Source organism: Hyla sarda, chromosome 5, assembly GCF_029499605.1.
Source record: "Hyla sarda isolate aHylSar1 chromosome 5, aHylSar1.hap1, whole genome shotgun sequence".
NCBI classification, from domain to species: domain Eukaryota; kingdom Metazoa; phylum Chordata; class Amphibia; order Anura; family Hylidae; genus Hyla; species Hyla sarda.
This window is the reverse complement of record NC_079193.1, coordinates 146,650,154-146,671,393: the sequence shown is the minus strand read 5'-3', so window position 1 is coordinate 146,671,393 and position 21,240 is coordinate 146,650,154. Positions and strand designations below refer to the sequence as shown.

At 40.1% G+C, this 21,240-nt stretch overlaps 1 protein-coding gene across 2 annotated transcripts in view; it reads left to right on the top strand.

Annotated features, from left to right (window-relative positions):
• The window catches only part of STARD3NL (STARD3 N-terminal like), a 77,986-nt gene extending 56,951 nt beyond the window's left edge, over positions 1-21,035 (top strand). For both annotated transcript variants that reach the window (XM_056520467.1, XM_056520466.1), the window contains 5 exons: positions 2,326-2,379; positions 7,843-7,960; positions 13,113-13,211; positions 14,259-14,315; positions 18,225-21,035. In XM_056520467.1, the coding sequence (XP_056376442.1) occupies positions 2,326-2,379; positions 7,843-7,960; positions 13,113-13,211; positions 14,259-14,311 (324 nt within the window). In that variant the 3' untranslated portion in view covers positions 14,312-14,315; positions 18,225-21,035. The remainder of the gene's footprint in view (positions 1-2,325; positions 2,380-7,842; positions 7,961-13,112; positions 13,212-14,258; positions 14,316-18,224) is intronic.
• Positions 21,036-21,240: the final 205 nt, after the last annotated feature.

Here is a 21,240-nt window from a genome sequence, read left to right as displayed (position 1 = left end):
GCATGGCGCCTACCTGTTCCCCCATATGCGGCTAAGGGGCACGGGACATAAGATACAAATGCACCGTTAACCCCTTCCTGCCAACGGCCAGCGCCTGGCGTTGCACCTTGGGTCCAGGTCCCCCTATTTTTCCTGCTTGTCTTGGGCTGTAGCAGCATGACATGATGCAGGTGACTAAAATGCTGGCTGAAGATGTCTCTAGGTGAGCATGTGAAGATAGGTGAGTATGGGTGATAGGTGAGTATGTTCTGCCCCCCCCCCCCCCCCGGCAAAGGGGTTAAAATCTTTATTGGGGTTGGGTCCCCCTGGTAGTCTCACCCTCAGTTTCATGTTTCCGGGCAGCCACCGACCTTAGCGGAGGCTCCCTGTACTTATTTCCCACTTTCACGGCTCTCCTCATCGGGGCGCGGTGCCGCCCGGCGGGAGCCGTAATGGCGGCGGATAACTCCGCCCCTCTTCTTCCCTTCCTTAGAGCTGGATTCTGAGGGTCAAAGGCTGACTCTCTCCCTGCTCTGACAGCTCTACCTTAGGGGCGCTCGACAGGGAGGGATAGGTGTATCTTCTACGGAGCTTAGCTCCACCCCTCTCCACCCCTCAGCGAGTCCTCCGGACTCGACACACTGCTGGGGTCTTTTCTGGGATGTCAGAGGCTATCTCCTCTGACTCTCTGTCCTTTTGGAACGTATCTCTCCAGCCCACTGGCCCCTACCCAGCCGGGCACCGTTTCACTCTCCCGTCGCTGGAGAGCTACGGACTCTGTGCGTAGCTCCGCCCCCGTCCTCTCTCTTTCAGTGCGGGACCCGACATTTTCTCTATCCCCAGCAGCTTTTATGCAGGGGAAAAGATAGCTCCGCCATCCTCCCCCGTACAGGTGCCGGCGGCTGTGCTGCTGATTGGGGACTCGGAGTGTACCTCCGTCCCCCCTCTCCTCCACCACCATTTTCACTGGGGCGGTATTTGCTTCTAGTTGCCAACCTTTTTTTTGGGGGGGGGGGGGGAGTTGGGGGAATGGGAATTTTCCTCTGGAGGCAGGCAGGTCATTTAAAAAAATGTTATATATATATATATATATATATATATATATATATATATATATATATATAGATTGACCCGTAAATGTATGTGCTTTTCTGTGTATTATGCTAATTTAATGTTGTGTCATCTCTTGAGGATTTCTCTGTGTAGACACATTCCTGCCTATATGAGGTCTCCCAGCTGACATATCAGAACAAGAACAAAGTCATGAGGTGAAAAGAACTGCCTGTACAGCTCAGAGGCAGAATTTTGTGTTGTAACAGGTCTGGAGAAGGGTACAAAACATTTTCTACTGCTCTAAAAGTTCACAAGAGCACAGTGGCCTTCTTAAATGGAAGTTTGGAAAACCAGGACTATTGCTTGAGCGGGCTGCCAAGAACCCACTGGTCACTCTAGCTGAGCTCCGAAGATCCTATGTGCAGAGGGGAAACTTTCAGAAGGTCAACCATCACTGCAGCAGTCCGCAATCTGGAATTTATGGCAAGAAAAATATCCTTTTCTCGGTAAAGGACAGGTGAAAGTCAAACTGGAGTTGCAAAAAAAGCACCTAAAGGACTCCCAGACTGTAAGAAACAAGATATTCTGGTCTTGCTTAATTAAGCCAAAATTGAACATCCAGGATGTGGGGTGCTTTTCAGGGACGGGGACAGGGAGACAGGTCAGAGTTAAGGAAAAGCCAAATGGAGCAAAGAACAGAAATATTCCTAATAAAAACCTGATCCAGAGTTCTCCAGGCTAAAGTTTCACATTCCAGTAAGTTCAATAATGACCCTAAGCAAACAACCATGACAACACACGGATGGCTAAGGGACAACTCTGTGAATGTCCTTAAGTGGTCCAGCCAGAGCTCTGACTTGTACTCTAGAGAGACCTGAAAATGACTTCCACCAATGGTCCCCATCCAACCTGACAGGGATTAAGAGTGCAATATTTCAATTATGCACTTTTTAATGAATTTACAAAAAAAAAATCTAGAATTTAGTTTGGACATTCACTTTATGGGATATTAAGTGCATATTAATGGGGAAAAATGTGAATTTTGTAGATTTTTAGCACAATGTTGCACCATAAAATGTGAAAACGTGAGAGTTAGAAGTCTTTATGAATGCACTGTCTATCTGTGGATTCTAGTAGTTTAGAAAGTTTAAATCCAGCGGCAGGTAGTATGTGGTGAGAAAAAAATATGTTGTTAAGTTATTATTATTTCATTGTGGATAAGAAAGTCATAAAGAAGCTCTTTTTTTAATTTTTTTATTTCTTATAAATTACTTTTATTCTCGTTCTTCTAAGGTGACCACAGCAACAACTTGTGCCTTTCTGATAGTGAAAGTTATTTTATCTAAGGTAAGTACGGTACATATCAAGCTTGGGTGGATGAAGGCTCTATCCAAATAATCTGACAAATGTGAGTGAATGTAGTGATTTAAAGTTTAAAGAAGTACTGCAGTGAAGGACAACTTATCCCCTATCCAAAGGATAGTGAATAAGTGTCTGATCGCATGGTGTCCGACTGCTGCAACCCCCTGTGATCTCCTGCACAGCACTCCGACTCTCCCCGCACACGGAGCAGGGGTTGACACGTGCCCTTCCTTCATCTCTATGGAAGAGCCGGAGATACGCGGGTACAACGCTGGAATGGAGGAGAGCTGGAGTGCTTTGCAGCAGATCGCAGGGGGTCCCAGCAGTAAGCCCCTTCACGATCAAACACTTATACAATACAAATTGGGTATTGTAATCGTACTGACCTGAAGAATGTCAGTTGTAGCGCGATTGTAAGTTTTTCTTTCCGTTTCATGTCACAATTTATTTTGGTTTCACAGTTTATTTTATGGACAAATGAAGGATGTCATTACAACATAAAATTTGGCTCACAAAAAATCCTCCCCCATATGACTCTGTAGATGGATGCTTAAACATTTCTATGGCTTTTACAATGTGTGGTGTGTTGCTGAGTAGACACGTGCAACAAACTCTTATGCAACTTCTTTGCCACTGTGGCATTTATCTCCTTATCACTGCTTTGGTTACTTTTACCCTTATTTTTCTTTCACAGGCTTAATTTTTGCATGTATGCATTTTTACATTTGATATATCTGTACCGGTCATTACTATAGTGGCCCACTTGTATTTGTATGAATTATTAATAATGTGTTTGATCTGTTATCCTAGGGGTACTGTATGTTGTTAAATGTAAGGACAGAGGAAAAAGGGAAATGCAAAGACAAAAATTGTCCCAGTCCTTAAAGGGGTACTCTGGTGGAAAACTTTTTTTAATCAACTGGTGCCAGAAAGTTAAACAGATTTGTAAATTACTTCTATTAAAAAATCTTAATCCTTCTAGTACTTATTAGCTGCTGAATACTACAGAGAAATTTTTTTTCTTTTTGGAACACAGTGCTCTCTACTGACATCATGACCAAAGTGCTCTCTGCTGACACCTGACAACTGCTAACAACATATGCTGCTCTGGACAGTTCCTAAAATGGCCAGAGATGTCAGCAGAGAGCACTGTGCTCGGGATGTCAGCAGAGAGCACTGTGTTCCAAAAAGAAAATATTTTCCTCTGTAGCATTCAGCAGCTAATAAGTACTAGAAGGATCAAGACATCTCTGGCCATTTTAGGAACTGTCCAGAGCAGCATATGTTGTCAGCAGTTGTCAGATGTTAGCAGAGAGCACTGTAGTCAAGATGTCAGCAGACAGCTCTGTGTTCCAAAAAGAAAAGAATTTCCTCTGTAGTATTCAGCAGCTAATAAGTACTGGAAGGATTAAGATTTTTTAATAGAAGTCATTTACAAATCTGTTTAACTTTCTGGCACCAGTTGATTAAAAAAACAAAAGTTAACCACCGGAGTACCCCTTTAAGGCGTTAAAGAGTACCAGATATATTTACTTAGACCAATGTCATCTAAACATAAGTATAGTTATTGGGATTGTCTGGAGGTTAACTCCTCTCTAAACACATTCCCCAAAGAGTCTTGTGAGAGCTATAAAAGATAAAGATAAGGTGCTTTATTTCTATATAGAGTCCATAGTCCATAGAGATCTCTATATCGGATGGGATTAGAGACAAGGTGATAGGTAGTGTGCTCACCTCAGAGATATGTGCTATTGCAGTATGAATGTCAGGAATATTGAGAGTGGCTGAAATAGAATTCAGATATATACAATAGGATAACTTTTTTTTTCTAATACAATAGGATAACTTCTATTCATATGGCAACGCATTTCCGCATTGAACTGATACTTTCCTCAGGCCAATATAAAAAACATGGGTATTGTGAAAAGCATAGCATATAGAAAGTAGTGTACATGGATGAGGACTGAATAATATATAAATATATATATACACACACAGTGGTCCCTCAAGGTACAATATTAATTGGTTCCAGGACGACCATTGTATGTTGAAACCATTGTATGTTGAGACCAGAGCTCTATGGAAACCTGGTAATTGGTTCTGAAGCCACCAAAATGTCATCACAAATAGGAAAAGGTGAGGGTTAAAGAAAAATAAGTAGATAACTAATAGAGATAAAGCAATGCCATACATATAAAAGTAAGAGCTGTAAATCACTGTCTATGTCAGTGTTTCCCAACCAGGGTGCCTCCAGCTATTGCAAAACTACAACTCCCAGCATGCCCGGACAGCCGTTGGCTGTCCGGGCATGCTGGGAGTTGTAGTTTTGCAACAGCTGGAGACACCCTGGTTGGGAAACAATGGTTTATGTAGAGGGCAGGAGCTTCTTCAGGGTTCTATACAGTACACCCAGTGTCCCAAATGGAGCCGCCCTTACTTGGTGTCCAAAGGAGCAGCTAACCCTGGCAGAGGTAAGGAGTAGTACAGAACTTGTACTGTAGGGGGCGCTACTAGAAAGCCAGTCAGTGCATGCACTTCAGTAATACAGGTGATTTACCAGTAAAATGCCCATTCTGATTGGTCAGTTCCTCCAGTTGTGACAGGTATCACAGATCTGGACTGTCCGAAGCATTGTATGTTGAGTCTGGTTTCAAGTTACAATGGTCCAGAAAATACTATTGCATGTTGAGGCCATTGTAAGTTGAGGGATCACTATATATATATATATATATATATATATATATATATATATATATATATATATATATTGGTCTTTGCATATGAAAGAGAAGCCAGTAACTGTAGTAACCAGAAAGTCACTAAAGGGACACTACAGAGGCATAGTGGTGAGAAGGTATACTTAGTAATGAAGAAACTACTGGGAGGGGAGGGGGTGCTACAGTAAATACTAAATGCAATTATTGATAGAGAAAAAGAGGAGTCTCCCCTGAAGTGTTGTAACATGTTGGAGTGTGATCACAGGGTTGATCTCCTGTCATTGTAGGTATGTCATGCTTATCGTTCCCTTGCACTATGATGTATAGCACTGTGCAGTACGATTTTTATCTGGCACCCTTTAATGCTTGTAAGAGATGTGGGAGTAGAGGTTATACAGATCTAGTGCTTGAGGGATGCACTGAGTGTATATAGGAAATAGACTATAGTTATGTCAGTACTCTGTGTGTATTTAGCTGTGATTTTTCGACTATGAACGCCTGTACGCGAAAGCAATTTTCTGGGTTTTTCTTTAAACCTCTGGTAATATTTTAACCCTGAAGAAGGATTTTTCAGTTTTGTGTTTCATTTTTTTCCTCCTTACCTTTTAATAGCCATAATTCTCTTCATTTTCCACCGACAGGACCATGAGGGTTTACTTTATGCAGGATTAATTGTACTTTGTAATGACATAATTTTACCCCAAAATTTACAGCAAAGCCAAAAAATGAAGAAAAATTATAATAATAAATAATATATATATTTGTGTTGTAAAGTTAAAAATATAAAACTTCAGTTTTGCAACTTTTGGATTTTGTTTATGCACTTTATGGTTACATGACATGTTATATGGGCGGTTAAAGAGCTACCTCTAGCACTAGCATTTTCAACATTATGATTGTCTTGATTTGCTTTGATAACAGCATTTAAAGGGTTTATCCCGTGTCTTCTTTATTTACACCTCCATGGCCTGTTTGCATCTGCCTACCCTTTTTGACTAACAGCCACCAGATATGAGCTTTAGTTACCTGGGCTTATGCCATGCTGGGGAACGCCCCCTGGGCACTAAAACCTCATTTACATAATAACAAAAGGGCTTATATCACTGGAAAAGACTAGTCATGGACATATTTACTTCTGCTAAAGCTGATTAATGTGCCTTTGGTGCTTTTGTTGGTTATACTAGTTCATTTTTATACTTAACCTTTCAATTTACTTCACTACATTTGTTTTAGCAAACCATGCTTTTATTTTACTGTCTCCAAATGTAAAAACATATCTGTGAATGGTAGTAACTGGAGCAACAATTTTAAAGGTATATACAGCGTCTTGCTTTGCTGGTGATGTTCTAAACAACAACAAAGACGTGGTCTCAAATGGCTGGAGGTGCTCAACCCCAAATGCAGTTGTGCATGTTAGGGATCGACCGATTATCGCTTTGGCCGATATTATCGGCTGATAATCACGATTTTGGGTATTATCGGTATCTGCAATTACCTTGCCGATAATGACCCGCCGCACCGCATTGCCAGATGTAGAGTGGACCCCGGGCGCAGGTAATTATAAAACCGGGGATGGGGGAGGCAATGGGGCCGGGCGGTGCGGTGGGGGGTGCGGCGGTGGGGGAGGGGATTGGCAGTCGCGGTGGCGGTGATAGGACTCAGGGCCCCCGGACAGGCAGGGGGAGAGAAGCGGGTGGCGGCGGCGGTCTATGGCACCGCAAAAGCCACTGCAGTTCATTGATTTAAAGCGCCCGCTTTAAATCAATGATCTGCAGCTGTGTCGCGCAGGGATAAATACCCGATAACTTATACCGGAATATCTGTATAAGTTATCGGTTATCGGCCCTAACCTCCACCGATTATCGGTATCGGCCCTAGGGCATATATACTGGGGGAGCAGATCCTGCCCTTGTGGTCTGTTGCTAAGGGCAATCCCCAGCATAAAAATGCATACAATGGAGGATGCCTGCAACAGACTACAAGTGCCACAATAGGATCCTACACCAGATAGACGATGTGGATGTGTAACAATTAGAATAATACAGGATTTTAGGTGCACTACTGTGGTAGATGTAAACAATGACATTGGCTAACCCTTAACACTGATGTTAAGATTGAGATATTCGCCAGTATATCCTTATATGAAGGACATACCTGAGCCCGAAAACACCAATGCCAAGGTTTCTCAAATGGCACGGGACCGAACACTAAACCTACCTGTGCGTGGTAAGCAAAACCAGGGGCCAGTGGGCAATTATGGAAGCATTAGGCTGACTCACAGCCTCCTCCTGGGTTACCTCCAGTGTGGCTGGGCACACATACAATGGGAGGAGGGAGGCAGGCTACAAGCCCCACCCAAGTTGGCAGATATAGTTGCTGGCCTCACAGGGGAACCTTAATGCTGCCTAGAAAGTGTTCAAGGCGCATTACGTATGGAGTTTACACACCTCCAAGTATAAAATGTAAACAACAACAAAGACGTGGTCTCAAATGGCTGGAGGTGCTCAACCCCAAATGCAGTTGTGCATTTATACTGGGGGAGCATGATGTTCTAAACACACTGAGGTCAGTTGCTGGCTGTAGGGTATTTGGGGGGTCATTAGCAGAGCATTACAGCATAAGGAATAGACCAATGTAAACACGATATATGTCCCTGTATGATGCTGTCTCTGCATGTTCCATTTTATATATGTTTTTTGTTCTTTATATTATACCTTTTCTCATTTTGCAGCTTTTTTCCCAAGGTGCTTTTGGCTATGTCCTTCCTATCATGTCCTTTATCTTGTCCTGGATAGAAGTCTGGTTTTTAGATTTTAAAGTTTTACCGCAAGAAGCTGGAGAAGAAAATCGTGAGTTCAGAATTGTTTTTTTTTTTTTCTTTTACCAACTGTTGTTTATGATTGTTTATGATATAAAAAAAAATTATGAAGGTTTTAGAAGTTTTTGGAACGCCAATATTGAACTGTTAAGCAAAATAAATGTAAAAGCAAGGGAACCCATCATTTTTTTTATCAATGTAGCAAAAGTAAAAAACAATCCAGGGTGCCATCCTAGTGCATTATCGTTGTATGCATAGATAGAAGAAGCTTCATAAGTAATTCATGCTTACCAGACGATGTTGCCATAAGAGCACAACATCTAAGATGGCATGTAGCAAAGGGTACTCCGATGGCAACATATTTTTTTTTTAAATTAACTGATGCCAAAAAGTTTTACAGATTTGTAAATTACTTCTATTTAAAAAATCTTAATTCTTCCAGTACTTATTAGCTTCTGTAGACTACAGAGGAAAGTTCTTTCTTTTTTGATTTCTTTTCTGTCACGCCCCCAGTGCTCTCTGCTGACACCTCTGTCCATGTCAGGAACTGTCCAGAGCAGGAGAAAATCCCCATAGCAAACATATGCTGCTCTGGACAGTTCCTGACATGGACAGAGGTATCAGCAGAGAGCACTGTGTTCATGACAGAAAAGAAATCCCAAAAGGAAAGAATTTCCTCTGTAGTATACAGCCGCTAATATGTACTGGAAGGATTAAGAATTTTAATATAAGCAATTTACAAATCTGTTTAACTTTCTGGCACCAGTTGATTTAAAAAAAAAAAAGTTTTCCACCAGAGTACCCCTTTAAATCAGTCTTGGTCAGCAGCCCTGGGCCGGCCCGATAAGGACGGTAGTAGAAAAAACGATCCCTTCTCCAAAATAAAGGAACTTTATTATACAGGTATGTGCATAGGGTAATTGAAATTGCACAGTCAATGCGTTTCAAGTCTGAACGGACCCTTTCTCAAGTGCATGCATAACAATAAAAGCTTAGATCGATAGTTTAAAAAGAGAGGGGACACTTTCCTCAAATCTGGTCTTTCATAAGCTCACTAATAGGAGCATAAGCAGTATTATGATATTGAATGTTCACAGTCGGATATACAAAATTAAAAGATGCAATTTAGATAAGAAATGGTATTATTTATTATAAAAATGTAAATATATATGGCATTATCTGCTGGGCCCTTGCAGAAATGCCAATAGATAGATAAGGAAAAAATACAATGAAATCTTTCCGTAAAAGTACGTATTATGCAATCTGTCATCGCATGCAATGTGTGTACATTGCCTGCACACTATTTCTCTATAGAGGCTGAACAATATAGATTGCATAATACACACTTTTATTGTATTTTATCCTTGTATATATCTATCGGCATTTCGGCAAGGGCCCTGCAGATAATGCCATTATATATTTTAATTTTTATAATAAATAATACCTTTTTCTTATCTAAATTGCATCTTTTAATTTTGTATATCCGACTGTGAACATTCAATATCATAATACTGCTTATGCTCCTATTAGTGAGCTTATGAAAGACCAGATTTGACGAAAGTGTCCCCTCTCTTTTTTTTGTATATTTGCTCTACAGGTTGTATAGAGTACGCAACTTTATTATACACTAGTACTCATCTGGCATATTTATTTATATCAACTTTTTCTTGTGGTTTGAGCTTCCTTCCATATTTCTCTCAAATTAGATCAATACTTATATGGTAGCTAACAGTAAGAACGTACTGTTCAGAGTATGCCCGGAAAAACTTGAGCAGAATGTACACCCTGCATTTGAAGCTCATAGTGGGGTTAGTAACATGGCCACGGTCTATTAAATCAGTCTAAATCCAAATAGGAAGATCTAAGACATCACGCAGCTTACATGCAATACTATCAGAAGCAGCATCGTGCCATGTATCCGAATGAATGTATAGCATAACTAATTCAATTAAAGCAATATTATGTTCACTTAGAAACAGAGCTTGATGATATTATATATATAGTTACATAGTAACATAGTTAGTACGGTCGAAAAAAGACATATGTCCATCAAGTTCAACCAGGGAATTAAGGGGTAGGGGGGTGTGGCGCGATATTGGGGAAGGGATGAGATTTTATATTTCTTCATAAGCATTAATCTTATTTTGTTCCAGGAATGTATCTAATCCTGTTTTAATTTAGATATAAAAAGTATATCATATAAAAAATTGTATAATCGCTACAACTAGAGTAAAATGCAATAAAAAGCTAGAACAAGTAGAATTTATGAGTGGTAAAAAACCTGTTTTGTACACAGTAACCATAAGTTAAAGGGGTATTCCAAGCCAAAACTTTTTTTATATATCAACTGGCTCCGGAAAGTTAAGCAGATTTGTAAATTACTTCTATTAAAAAAATCTTAATTCTTCCAATAGTTATTAGCTTCTGAAGTTGAGTTGTTGTTTTCTGTCTAACTGCTCTCTGATGACTCACGTCCCGGGAGCTGTGCAGTTCCTATGGGGATATTCTCCCATCATGCACAGCTCCCGAGACGTGACAACATCATTGAGCAGTTAGACAGAAAACTTCAGAAGCTAATAACTATTGGAAGGATTAAGATTTTTTTATAGAAGTAATTTACAAATCTGTTTAACTTTCTGGAGCCAGTTGATATATATAAAAAAAAGGTTTTGCCTAGAATACCCCTTTAATAAATATGGCCACATACTAAACGGAATATACGTGGGGGAAGTGGCTGCGCTCTTAGGCATAAAAGCGCTAAGCGCTTTTATGCCAAGGAGTACCCTAAGACTTTAGTTATACACACCTTCAGTCAGGTGAGAAAACGGACGCAGAAGGAATGCCTAGTACCCACACGAAAACAATCTTCACAACCCCGTGACATACAATGCAGTTTCATTACGGTTTATAATAATGCTTCAGGAGATATTAAGCGCATCCTTAGGAACAACTGGTATATCCTGAAACGTGACCCCTTCCTCAAGACATTATGGCCACCAGCTTCCACCACCACATTTAGACGAGCACCAAATCTGCTAGCCCCTAGCCAGCTCAGGCAGCACAAGAAGCCATCCTGTCCACCAGGAGCAAAGGGTAGCTTTCAGTGTGGTAAAACAAGATGATGTTGTTCTGAGTTATATCATGGAGCCCACACGTTCGGTTCCCAAGTAACGGGTGTGGAGTTCCCTATTATACTTCATATGACCTGCTCATGTTATTTATTTACTGGATTGCTGCCGATCTGCTGATCGGACATACAAAATAGAATAAAAAATCAACAATTAGAAAATAAAAGGAAGGAAGGAAAAAATATGTATGGGTATCGGGTATTTTATATAAAAAAAAAAAAAATTATATATATATATATATATATATATATATATATATATATATATATATATATATGATGCATTCCCACTAAATGTTTTTTAAAGTGATGCTGTAAGATGTAAAACATAAAAAATATATGATATTTATGTTATCATGGTAAGCACTATTAAAGACAAAAACAATCTTAGCATAAACCTTTTGTTTATCAGTGTTTACTATGTGGCAGGGATTTGTAGCCTTCTCTAGTGTGTTGGCTTTTTACCCTCAGGAATTCAACTGTTTGTTACCAAAACATCTTTTAAACGAACACTGCAGATTGGTGATTACTGCAATGTAATAGCTGCTTACAGCTAGCAATGAAAACAAATACACTATGAGGTCACTGTATAACAAATGTCATAAACTTCATTTTTATGGGCTCGTAAATAACCTCTTAGCAAACAATAAGCTACAACATGTGACAGATATGAGTAGTAAAAAGGTACAAAAAGATCAGTTTAGCTAGGATTAGAGGGGTACTTCAGTGGGGAAATTTTTTTTTTCAAATCAACTGGTACCAGAAGTTATCAGCTGCTGTATACTACAGAGAAAGTTGTGTATTTTTTCCAGTCTGACCTCAGTGCTCTCTTCTGCCACCTCTGTCCATGTCAGGATCTTCACAGAGCAGGAGAGGTTTGCTATGGGGAATTTCTTCTACTTTGGACAATTCCTGACGTGGACAGAGGTGTCAGCAGACAGCACTGTGGTCAGACTGGAAAGAACTACACAACTTCCTCAGGAAGGCTTATAGAGTACCTGTCATCAAAAAAACCTTTTAATATATTGTTCATTAATGTCTCCCTAACAACTTTCTAATTTCTTGTCATTACCTAAAATTGTTATTTATATATATATTTTTTTTGATCAAAAATAGGGCCACTAGGGGGTCTCCCTACATGTCTGTCTTTCAGAGATTCCAGACTCATGCTGGCCTGGCGCATGAGTCCGAAATCTCAGTGCAGCTGGGCTGACAAGCACAGCGCAGCTCCCTGCCTGTCAATTAGACAGGCAGGAGCGAGCGCTGTGCCCGAAGCACAGGCAGCAGGGCACGGCACAGGAACTAGCTGCATTTTCGAACAGTGCATTATTTGTTACTTACCAGCTGATCAGGAGAGAGGAGCAGCAAGAAAAAGGATGGGGAACCGGAAGTGGAGGAGGGAGCTGTGACTGGGGAGGCTGCCGGTGCTTAGGGCCAATGCAGGCTCATTTTCTGTGGCGGGGCTGTGGTGCTTGCAATGAGGGTGGCTGGCTCTGCTGTAGCATCCTGGAGCTGACAGGGGTGTGGAGCTCAGACAAGCTAGCGGGCGGGAGGTACGGGTAGTTCTCAAGGTTGGGGTCCTGAGTGGCCACAGTAGCAGGGGTGGCCACCTGGGGAGGTAGAACCAAGTCAGCCATAGTAGCCCTTCTTCCATGGCTCTCTGGCGGATCTGGGACAAAAAGTGGTATTCACAGCCTCTATGCGCTGTATTCACAGCCTCTATGCACGGTCCCGACAGGGATCGCAGCATAGAGGAAGGGCGGAAGTGAGGCCTTCCTATGCCCCCTTCCTCCCTCCACACGGGCTGCAGACTGAGCAAGGAAACTAAGAAGACAAAAGGTACATAGGGGGTATTTAGAAAAAAAATTGACACAGGGTTAGTGTCAGGGACAGATTGGGGGGGGGGGAGATTAGGGACAGTTTAGATCATGATAGGTACTCTTTAAAAAATAGAAGTAATTTAGAAATCTGTATAGCTTTCTGACACTGGATAATCTGAAAACTTTTGTACTCCACCAGAGTACCCCTTTTAATTGTTTAATTTTTTTTTTTTTAGGACGCTTAGTGATACAGAGTGTCTCTGAACGTGCGGCATTACTACCACCAGGGCCAAGGTCAGATGGACAATTCTACTCACCCCCAGAGTCTCCTGCAGGTAGATCTTTTTTTATATCTGTTGAGCACTGTGTAAGGTTAAGGTATAGCTTTTTTTTTCTTTTTTTTTACGTTAGCTGTAAATCCATAGAAGCACTGAAAAATTTCAATGGAGTATTGAGTCTGGTGTAACTCCTGGAGTTATGTAAACAGCATAACTCACAGAGCTCTGCCCTTGGCCCATTAAAGTCATTGGAAGTTATGTAAATTTGATACCAAAAAAATAAGGCTATGCAACTATAAGTCAATAACTGGTGTGTTGCTACGATAGATAAACTCCCATAAACGCACCAGAACAATGAATACAAATAATTGTTAATCTTTATTAGACATACATGGTTAAAAACATTAAAACAAGGGACAGCAACAAGACAGACCAATCATGGCTGCTATATAGGTGGGTAATTGGTAATGTGCAAAAAAAAATTTTTGATGTGCAAAAATACAAAAAATATAAATACTATAAAAGTGACTTATGCAATCTATAAAGTAGATATCGACAACGTAAACACTTCAATATGTAAACAGTAGATATTATGGCCGCAGCCAAATAATATTGCACATAACATAAAGTGGCTCAATGAAAGGGGGCAGAACTATAGAAAAGCCTGCACTTATCTGATCTGTTACTGAGCTGGGCAAGAGGAACACCTAAGATGTTGGTGGGAAAGACAAAAAGCAAAACCCACCACATCAAACCCAGTGTCCGCTAGTAGGATGAAAGGTAAATTGCCTCAGCAGAGTGACGGATCAGACCCATGGTACACACATACCCCTATGCAGCACACCAGACCCCAACGCCGTTAACCCCTTTAACTCTTACTGAACGGAACGGGAAACAACAGAATCTGAGTCTCAGACACAGATGTGAACCTAGGCTAAGAGCAACTGTCTGTTTTTATGTTTTTTTTTTTTTTTTTTTTACATCATGTATTCTCTTTTTGTATGGCCAGATTTAGACATTGGCTCAACTGACTGCTTCTTTTATATGTAAGAAAATAAATATTAACATTTTTTAATGCCTCAATTTTATTTTTCTTGTTTGCAGATTCTGATGAAGATGTTGAAGGGAAACAAGACAGTGAAAAATCTCTTATTTAGTAACGTAAGAGTGTATTTTTTATATAGAGATTAAAAGCATTGTCAATGTATTTATTTATATTGTCTAGAAAGATGGACTAGTTCTCAAGGACCTAATACAAGAGTGTAAGTTATAAACCTATAGTGATGTGTAGTATTAAATACTTGGTGGTGTATTGATGTTAATCCCAGAAAAGATGATGGGTTTTTAATGTGAGGATGTATAGGAGGATATAAATGTGGTGGATAGAGTTATTAAGAAATGTAAGTGTATATGTGTATATGCAAGAATAAAATATAAAAATTGATAAAAAATGAATAAATATTAAATAGATGTGGGTAGTATGGGGAGGATATAGAAATGTGCCTTTGAAACTTCCAAAAATGCACAGACGCAGATATTCTCAAATAGAATGCAATTTATTAAGGATACAAATAAGGTAAAGGAGGAACCACTGGGCCCTAGTGGTTCATAACAAGTTATAATAGATTAATGTACAAACGAGGAATAAAGAACAGGGTTGATTAATGTATAGATATTAGTTAGAATCCCGTCCTGTGTACTGCTATGACACTGTGAATCCACATAGTGAGTGAGTCCTAGCTGTCATCACGGTGGGCACTCATATATGTGGTCACAGCCACTCAGGATAATATGGATAGTGATCTGCCGGCGATAATCAAATGTAGATAATGTAGAGCTCTGTAAGTGTGATTGCAATATAAGTAGTTATGGGCGTTCAGTTCAATAACAAAAGGTAGCAAATGTCAGTAACAGTTTTGCCGCTGTAGATGTTCTGCTCCCCCTGTATGTGAGTATGGAACGATTGGTACACTGTACCACACACCGGAGTACGGCTGCTTGTACCCGTCTTGGCTCATATGTCAGCTGCAGTCTCGGTGTGTGTCCTCCAGCTGGGTAGGAGGCAGCAAGCAAGAGCCGATGCCATAGAGTCCTCATGGGGGAGTGCGAGAACAGTGATGGGTTCCGACGGCAGCTCTGGGTTTGAAGTGCAGTTACCGACTGGCAGGTATGTTAGTCCGTGAGGCAGTGTCAAGGGATAGATATAATCAACAGATGCATTTCAGGCCAACTTGGCGCTTCTTCAGTGATGGATAAGGTCAATGTATTGGTATGGGTCATATATAGAGTTACCAGGTAATTGGTTAGGGAAAAATCACTTAACGGATTTCTGCATATGGACATTTCTGGTTGCTCAGGAGTAAAAAATGGCACTGGAATAATGGAGGGGAGAAACTTGCAATACATAAAGAATGGCGGAGAATGAGTCTATGAGGGGAATTGAATTGGATAATACAAATAGTTCTGTGTGTAATCAGTTTAGAGATATAAGAGGGGGCCATGAGAAAGAAGTATATATGGATGGTAGAAAATCCATATATAGTTGAGCGCTACAATAATTAAAAATCTGATTAAAATGGAAAAAATATAATAAAGAACTAAAATTGTAAAAAAAAAATAGAGAAAATACAGAATATAATAAAAAATATGAGAAAAGAAAATAGAAAATATGACCAAAATGTGATGCAATACATATACATATGGGGTAAATAAATACCAATTAGTGTAGTGGGGAGATTCATAGATTAAATATCATGTTAAAAAAACTAAAATTTCCAAATCTGCGTTCAATCCAAATGGTGCCAATGTTTTAAGTTCGTATATCATTTTATTATCTTCCCATGACATCTTGGAGATATGTTCACCTCCTCTCCAATCTTTCTTGATCCATTTCAAGGCTGCAAAGGACTTTCCTGACGGGTCACTGTTATGGATTTCTCAATACTTAATCTTGATCGTGAAAACATAATTTGTATGGCAGCTATATTTCTCTCACAAATACCTTCTTTTTATTGCTCACTTGGTTTCTTGTCATGTGCTTGGATGGGGCGTGCCCAAGGCAAGTATTGAGCCCCACCTCACTTACCATGCATTCGCTGTGCAGTCTGCTGTCCTGTGCTGGCTCTGTGCTGGCATCCAATCACTGCAGGCTTCTCTGTAACCCCCTTCGCTCTGTGTTCATGCAGTTTGATAGACAGGACAGAAGGGAGCACAAAGTGCTAGTCCCACCCACACTTCCTGGACTTTGCCCCAGCCTGCGCTTCACCTTGGACAAAGGTGATGCTGCAGCCGTACAGGATTATGCTCTGGATGGTATGGGGACCCCCAGTGTGTTTTTTTTTTTTTTTTTTAAAGCTGTGATTTCTGTAAAAAGTAGATATTTTTTTTTATAAAGTATATTAGAAAAGTTTATGTTTTGCCATATGTGTTCCACATATAAAAAGTTCATAAGAACAATAGGGGAGAAATGTATAATAGCCTGCTGTACTCTCTGGCTTGCAGTGAACTCTGTCCTGCAACCATTTTATAAGACTATACAGCTACTGCAAGCTGGGGAATGAAGTGTGACCTCACACTTCACCCCACTGGTTCTGATTGGTGGAGATCTCAGCACTGACACCCCAATCAATCAAAAATGTTGACATGTCAAAAGTTTTTGTAAATGGCAGGAACACTTTAACCCCTTAACGACCACCGACGTAAATGTACCTCCTGGTGTGGCGGTACTTAGCGCACCAGGACGTACATTTATGTCTTGTGTATGACCGTGAGCATCGGATCGGTGCTCACATCATATACGGCAGGTTCCGGCTGCTGGCAGCAGCCGGGGACCCACTGTTAATGGCGGACATCCACGATCGCGCGGATGTCCGCCATTAACCCCTCAGATGCAGTGATCAGTATAGATCACGGCATCTGCGGCAATGTGCATGTTAAAATAGATGATCGGATCGCCCGCAGCACTGCTTGGGGGATTCGATCATCTGTAATGGTGGACAGAGGTCCCCTCACCTGCCTCCGTCTGTCTCTCGGCGTCTGAAGATCACCGATAATACTGATCAGTGCTATGCCCTATGCATAGCACTGAACAGTATTAGCAATCAAATGATTGCTATAGATAGTCCCCAATGGGGACATAAGTGTAAAAAAAAAATTTAAGAAAAAAAAGGGAAAAATCCCCTCCCTCAATAAAAATGAAAATTGTCAGTTTTTCCCATTTTACCCCCAAAAAACGTAATTTTTTTTTTAATAAACATAAATGGTTTTGCCGCATGCGTAAATGTCCAGACTATCAAAATATTATGTTAATGATCTCGTACGGTGAACGGCCTAAACGTAAAAAAAAACATTTAAAAAGTCCCAAAAATGTTAAAAAATAATCTAAAAGTTTTATATATGAAAATTTGGTATCAATAAAAAGTACAGATGACGGTGCAAAAAATAAGGCCTCATACTGTCCTATATACGGAAAAATTGTCAAAATAGCGTTTTTAAGCGGTACAAAAATATAAAAGTATCTAGCCATGGGTATCATTTTAATCGTATTGATCCACAGAATAAAGAACATGTCATTTTTACCGTAACGTGTACAGTGTGAAAACAAAACCCTCCAAAATGTGCAAAATTGTGATTTTCATAAGCATTTCCTCCCTAAAAAGTTTTTTTGGGGGGTTTGCCTTACATTTTATGGTAAAATGAGAGGTTTCATTACAAAGTACAATTGGTCATGCAAAAAACAAGCCTTTATATGGGTCTGTAGATGGAAATATAAGAGTTCTGCCTTTTAGAAAGCGAGGAGGAAAAAACAAAAACGCTAAAATAAAATTGGCCTGGACCTTAAGGTGAAAATGGGCTTAAGGTATTAAATTAAATGAACATTTCCAAACCATTGCCCTTCATTTGTTGCCCACTAGGTGGTGACTTTCATTCATATATTTTAAGTATTTGTTGAGGTATGGTAACTACGGTTGCACTATTGAAGTATAAACATACTTACCAGTTGATTTGTTTTTCGCATATTATAGTTTTGTAAAATGTAATGGCAAACTCCATATTCTTTTCTCCCCACAGAAGACATTTTATTGAATGGAATCATATCAGAAGAAGTGATGACAACATGAATTAAAGCCACCTAAAGCCTTTTATTCGAATACAGATCATGCTGTTCTAATGGATAGATCCAGAAGGCTGCTACCACTGTTGAAGATGCTGTGGGCATAGGTTTAAGCCTACCTTAGCAGGATGAGAAAAATATAGTACATACTTTGTATTACAGCAGATACCATAGGAACACCGGCCTTGTAATACTATATCCTAGAAAGGATGCAAAATTGGACAAACTTACTCTCCTGGAGTCCACAGTATCAAATGTCAGTGCCTTTGTGCTCTCTGTAATGCAGAGAAAAGTGCAAACTTGAAGATGGGTTCTTCTGTAAGATTTAAAGTGTGAAGAAGATGTGGGATTTTATTACAAAATCAGCTTGGTGTTAAATTGCAAAAAATAAGTCATTTAAAGAAGTAAATTGTTCGCCTAATGTATTTAACAAATCCTGACAAGCCTTTTCTAAAGTGGCACACTGGTAAGTGAGAAGAAACGGATTCAGTATACAGATCTCCCTACACAGGGCAGGAGTTAGGTGTGTACGGTTCTGTAAACTCGTCTTGCTCAAACTTTTTTTGTTAGCTGCTATTGTAGAGATTAATGCAATTTTTTTTTTTTTTTACCCTTGTGTGTTATCCATATTGTACATTTCTGAATTGTTTTCTATTTATTGTCCTTACTAATTACTTATTGTCCTTACTAATTACTAATCATTTTTCTTACATACTAAGCACTTTACAAGTGCAATATGACCATTGGATGTCCAGTATCCATTGTTCTTGCATTCTGCAGATGATTTTGTGAATCCATCAGGCTTCAAATAAATAAAAAATGAAGAAGGCCCTTAACATAGATAAAAGTATGTGCAGTTTAGCAACCAGTCAGATTCTTTGTCTTTTAAGGGATGCCAATTTCATAATAATTGCAACGTATATCTTTGCATTATTTAATTAATGAAACAGTGCAGTGAAAATACTTCAAAGGGAATCTGTAAGTGCAGTGTCTACCCTTAAAGGGGTACTCCGGCGCTTAGACATCTTATCCCCTATCCAAAGGATATGGGATAAGATGCCTGATCGCTGGGGACCCCCGTGATCTTGCACGCCGCACCCAGTTAAAATCAGTCCCCGGAGCGTGTTCGCTCCGGGTCTGATTACTGTCGATCACTGGGCCGGAGCGTTGTGACTCAAGGCTCCGCCCCGTGTGACGACAGCTGTCACGCCCCCTTCCCATAGACTTCCGTTGAGGGGGCGGCGTGACGTCACGAGGGGGCGGCCTCGAACACGGAAGCCCGCACACAGCGTTCGGAGTAATAAACTTCCGGATGCTGCGAGGCAGGGCAGTGGAGAGCCCCTTGAAGGTGCTGTTCACATCATACATTTTAATTTATGTGTATATCTCGGCTCCACACAGACATGTTTAACGTATCCATAGCTTTCCTTTGCAAGGCGGAGACCAAAAAGAGTGTTCTTTTTACATCCATCTGTCTGACTGCTAAACGTTAGTTTACAGAGAAAAAGGTATAAGGCTCGGTTTGCTGCATAGCATTTTTGCACGGCAAATATGCAGAGGTGACATGTTGGCAATAAGTCAATAAAGAATTAATAAAACGCCAAACCTACTATGGTTTTTTGGTTTGATTTCTCCCTGCTTTTAAGCATTTTGGGGATACCTGGACTTTTCCCAAAACAGAGCATAGTAGACAATATAATTCCACTGAATTTAGTAAAAAGTATCTGTCAACGTATACATTTTAAACATAGTTCCATCAGTATGGCATTAGTTACAGACATCCGCTAAACCAAAATGTATTGAATTTTTCATGGCATATCTATTAAAGGAGAACTCCAGCCAAAATTAACGTATCTCCTATCCACAGAATTGGTTATAAGTAGCTGCTCGCTGGGAGTCCAACTGCTGTCACCCCCGTGTTCTTCGGTACGGGACCTCAGCTCTCTCAGTGAGGAGCGCATCTAATCTACTTGTAGACGGCACATGCTCCATTCATTTCAGTGGGAATGCCGATGATGCCAGAGTGCTGTACTTGGGTCTCTTTGGCACTCATAGGGTTTTGTTCACACTGCGTAATTCCCAATTGGAATTATGCGCTGTGAACATTAGCATCAGTTTAAATGGGTCTTCCGCAAGACCCATTCACACTGAGGAATTTCAGCGGCGAACAATTCCGCCGCTGAAATTGTTCTGCGCAAAGAAAGAACATGTTCATTCTTTGCGTGGAAGTCTGCAAGCACTGCATAGCTGTCAATGGTGATGGCGCAGTGCCGAGCGGACCGCCAAAGTATTTTCGGCGGCGGCCGCCAGATGCACTCTCTGCTTGCGGAATTCTGCAAGCAAAGATTCCGCAGTGTGAACATACCCTTTTACAAATGAATGGAGATCATGGGGGTTCCCAGCGGTCAGATGCTTGCAATCAGCTACTATATGGAGCTTTCCCTGGAGAATATGCTATGTAAAATGGGATATGAACATCACCTAACTATTCAGAATGTATATGGCACTACCATATAAAAATTTTTTTTAGATAAGATAACCACAAAGTAAAGCTACATTTTACTGGGTATATGAATCAAATGTATGTACTTTATAAATGCACTTTATGGGTACCTGACTTCAGACAATAATGGGAAATGATATAATGTTTCATAGTAGTCATATATCCGCTTTCCTCGGCTATAACATTACTTACGGTAGTTGTTTTTTTAACAAGTAATTAAGAACTTTCATGAAAATAACAACTTTTGTTTTTAATGCCAATGTTTTTAATTTGTTTATACCAAAATGTCTCATATATCCATATTCCTGTGGTTTTTACTATATGAGTGTTCACTTAAATGCAGATCATTATTAAGAAAGTATTGTACACCTAAGACTTCTGTGTTTATTTGTGTGTTTCACCTACAAAACTGATTTGTTTATGATGTGTTTATGATTTTTTTTTTTTTACACCTGCAGGTTAGGTTGACC